Source organism: Arachis ipaensis, chromosome B06 (genome assembly GCF_000816755.2).
Source record: "Arachis ipaensis cultivar K30076 chromosome B06, Araip1.1, whole genome shotgun sequence".
Lineage (NCBI taxonomy): Eukaryota > Viridiplantae > Streptophyta > Magnoliopsida > Fabales > Fabaceae > Arachis > Arachis ipaensis.
Genome location: NC_029790.2, coordinates 118,364,802 through 118,367,826, shown reverse-complemented (window position 1 = coordinate 118,367,826; position 3,025 = coordinate 118,364,802). Strand labels below are relative to the sequence as shown.

At 28.7% G+C, this 3,025-nt stretch overlaps 1 protein-coding gene across 1 annotated transcript in view; it reads left to right on the top strand.

Moving 5' to 3' along the window:
• The window catches only part of LOC107604830 (NAC domain-containing protein 83), a 1,687-nt gene extending 474 nt beyond the window's left edge, over positions 1–1,213 (top strand). The window contains exons 2-3 of the mRNA XM_021104875.1: positions 260–514; positions 742–1,213. Of these exons, the coding sequence (XP_020960534.1) occupies positions 260–514; positions 742–951 (465 nt within the window). The 3' untranslated portion in view covers positions 952–1,213. The remainder of the gene's footprint in view (positions 1–259; positions 515–741) is intronic.

Below are 3,025 nucleotides of genomic sequence, written 5' to 3'. Positions count from 1 at the left end.
TTCTTTATGTATTTATTTATTTCAATATTAAATCTTCTATGACAGTGTTGTTTATGGTTACCTCGTTAATCAGTATTTTCACACTCATTAAAAATTAAAAAAAAAAAGAAATTACGTGATCAACATTTTCTTAATTTTTTATTACCGTTAGTCCTTTCTTGAGCCCTTAAACCTGTTATGTCCTTGAATGAATTTTTTTTACTTTTGTGGTCTCTTTTTCCGATTTAATTATTGGAAATGATATATTTGTTTTTCAGGTGGAAAGGTGTTTCTGGAGACAAAGTACTTTTACTTTGATCTGAAAGAGCGTGTGTTTGAAGACAATAACAAGATTGAAGCAGGGAAAGGGCACTGGAAAAGGGTGGGGAAAGGGAATCAGGAGCTTCTAAATAACAACAACAAACTCATTGGGTTCAAGACCAAGTTTGTTTTTTGGAGGAAGAAGAACCGCACTCAATTTCTTAAAACTAAGTGGGTTATGTTTGAGTTCCGTGTTTTTCTCAACCCCTCTCAGGTAATTCATTTCTTTATCTCACAATAATCATCACAATTTATATAACCATGACTAACATATCAGAAATGTAGAAATAGTAGACACAATAACAGTTGTGTTCATTATTTAGAAGATAGAATCTAAATGCAAAATGAAAGATCATGTTGCCATATATGTGCCACATTATCTTATCTGAATAATTATTTTGGTATATATTTCATATTCATAACATGTGGTTTTGGAAACAGATAATGTCGTCATGGGCTGGCTACAAAATATATCTGAAGAAGGATAAGAGGAGGAACAAGAAGGCAAAGTTTTCTTGCGAGGAAAGCAGTGATGATGAAGAAGAAGAAGCAGAAAGAGCAAGTGAAGTGAATTTTCCAGATGAGATAAGTGGAATTAACACAGGACCTCCTTCACCAACTTCATCTAATGAATCCTCTGTTACAAGTTAATTATTAGAGCAGCGAAAATTGTTCAAATGAGTTAGGAAATTTAATAGAAGTTGCTTGCAGCATAGGTCTTTTAATTTACTAGTATGAGAAAAATCATTTAGAGCCCTTTGGATACCCATTAACAACCTTTTTTTTTTCTTTTTAGTCATTAGAGATTAGGCAAATGAGAATTGTATATGGGCGTTTATTTTGTGATCAAGGGCTCTAACATTTGGTGGTGGTTATAATAATAATAAGAAGCAACTTGTTCATAATTTTATTAGTAGTACTCTTCGCAAATATACATGCTTTAATTTATTTGCTACCATTTTATAGTCTCTTATTTTTTGCAATTATAAATATGACTGCAACTACAATTTAAAATCATGATGATATGCGTTTTTGTTCAAGTCAAGAATAATTATAATGACAGGGTGAAAGTAAAAAGGTCATTATAAATTTATGCTCGGAATTCTTTCTAGCTTTTGTTCCTCAGAAGGCTAATGATTTTTGTTGGAAAAGAAAAAAAGGAGAAAAGGTAAAAAAAAAAAAAATCCAAAGTGTAATAATAAACGAAGGAATACATGCAAAAGGGAGGCATCCAATGAAAGTAGGGAAAAGGGTTCTGTATTATATAATCATGAACTTTATGAAAATAAATGAATGAATAAAATGAGTGATGCCATATGAGTAAGCAAGCACACAATTAATTAAGCATCACCACAAGGATGTTAGTGTGGCTTAATTTTTTTTTTAATTTCAAGAAATACAATTTGTTTATTAAGGTTAATTAGATATAAACTTTATCTATTTTTTATTTAATTTCTTTAGTATATTTAAGTTTAAGTTGATATCTCAGATACTAATTTGAATGTAACATTTTTGTTTTGAGCGCATCCGCACATGAATTTGATTCGAATCCTTCTTTCAATAGGAGAACTCAATACCCCATTCATAAAATTCTTTCTTTTTGAGTATAAAAAAAAAATATAAATGAAAAAGAAAAAAGAAAAAGGGGAGAGATATTCTACTTTATATGGAAGTGAGGATGAAAAGGAGAGAAGATAGATATATATGTAAAAAATCGTTGAGTATTTATGGTTAAGGAAGGAATAAAATATAGGGTAAATCTTTTATATAGAATTATAGATTAGTGTTGATACGCCATCAGCATGTGTTTTATATACGGCCAACCAATTAGATAACATCATATGAATTTATTATATTTAAAGGGATCATTCTAAAATTTGAACACTTCATCTTTTGAATCAAAGACATTAATTATTAGAAATTATTTTAAAGAAAATATTTGTAGTGAAATAAGGGTTGATAGATCATAGACTTAAATATGCAAGAGACATTTATAAGATCTGAACCAGTTTCAATAATATAATGACATGCATAATTTATATTGAATATTTTGTGTTAAAGAACCTTAACTCCAACAGTGTAAAAGCCATTAAGATTAAGTTTTTCTTTTTTCTTTTTTTTTTTAAGTAAATAGCTTATGTATCACTCTTGCAGACAATTGTATTTGATTTGCATTTTTTATTTTCTGTTTTTATTTTTAGTATTTTTTGTTTTTATAATTTTATAAAAAAAATAACTGTGAAAAAAAAAATTGAACCAAACGCAGCTAAAGTATTGTAGGTAATGCGAACTAATAATAAGTTGGCTTTCTTATCCTCCAGATATAATCGGTGGCTTAAAAATTATAGTAATTATTGGATTAAATTTGTATTGATTTCTGCTAGCGGACTATATATAATACTCCATTATTGTTTCTTGATGCATTGCACTGAATAAAAATTGGATGTGATAAGAGAATATTTGAAATATAAAACTTGGCGTTTGTTGAGTTAGCAAAGTGAACAAGGAACAAAAAAGAAAAATAAAATTGTGTTGGTTGAGTAGAAGGGAACAATAAGCCACAAAACATTTCTATAATAATGGTTCTCTTCCAAGCTTGGATAACGCAACCCCTACCTATGCTTCTATAGAATAAGATTCTTGTCTAACTAAATCTCTATGCTGTCCACGTTTTACAAATTAAATTAGCTCTTTAATAATAATAATAATAATAAATGTTATTTTT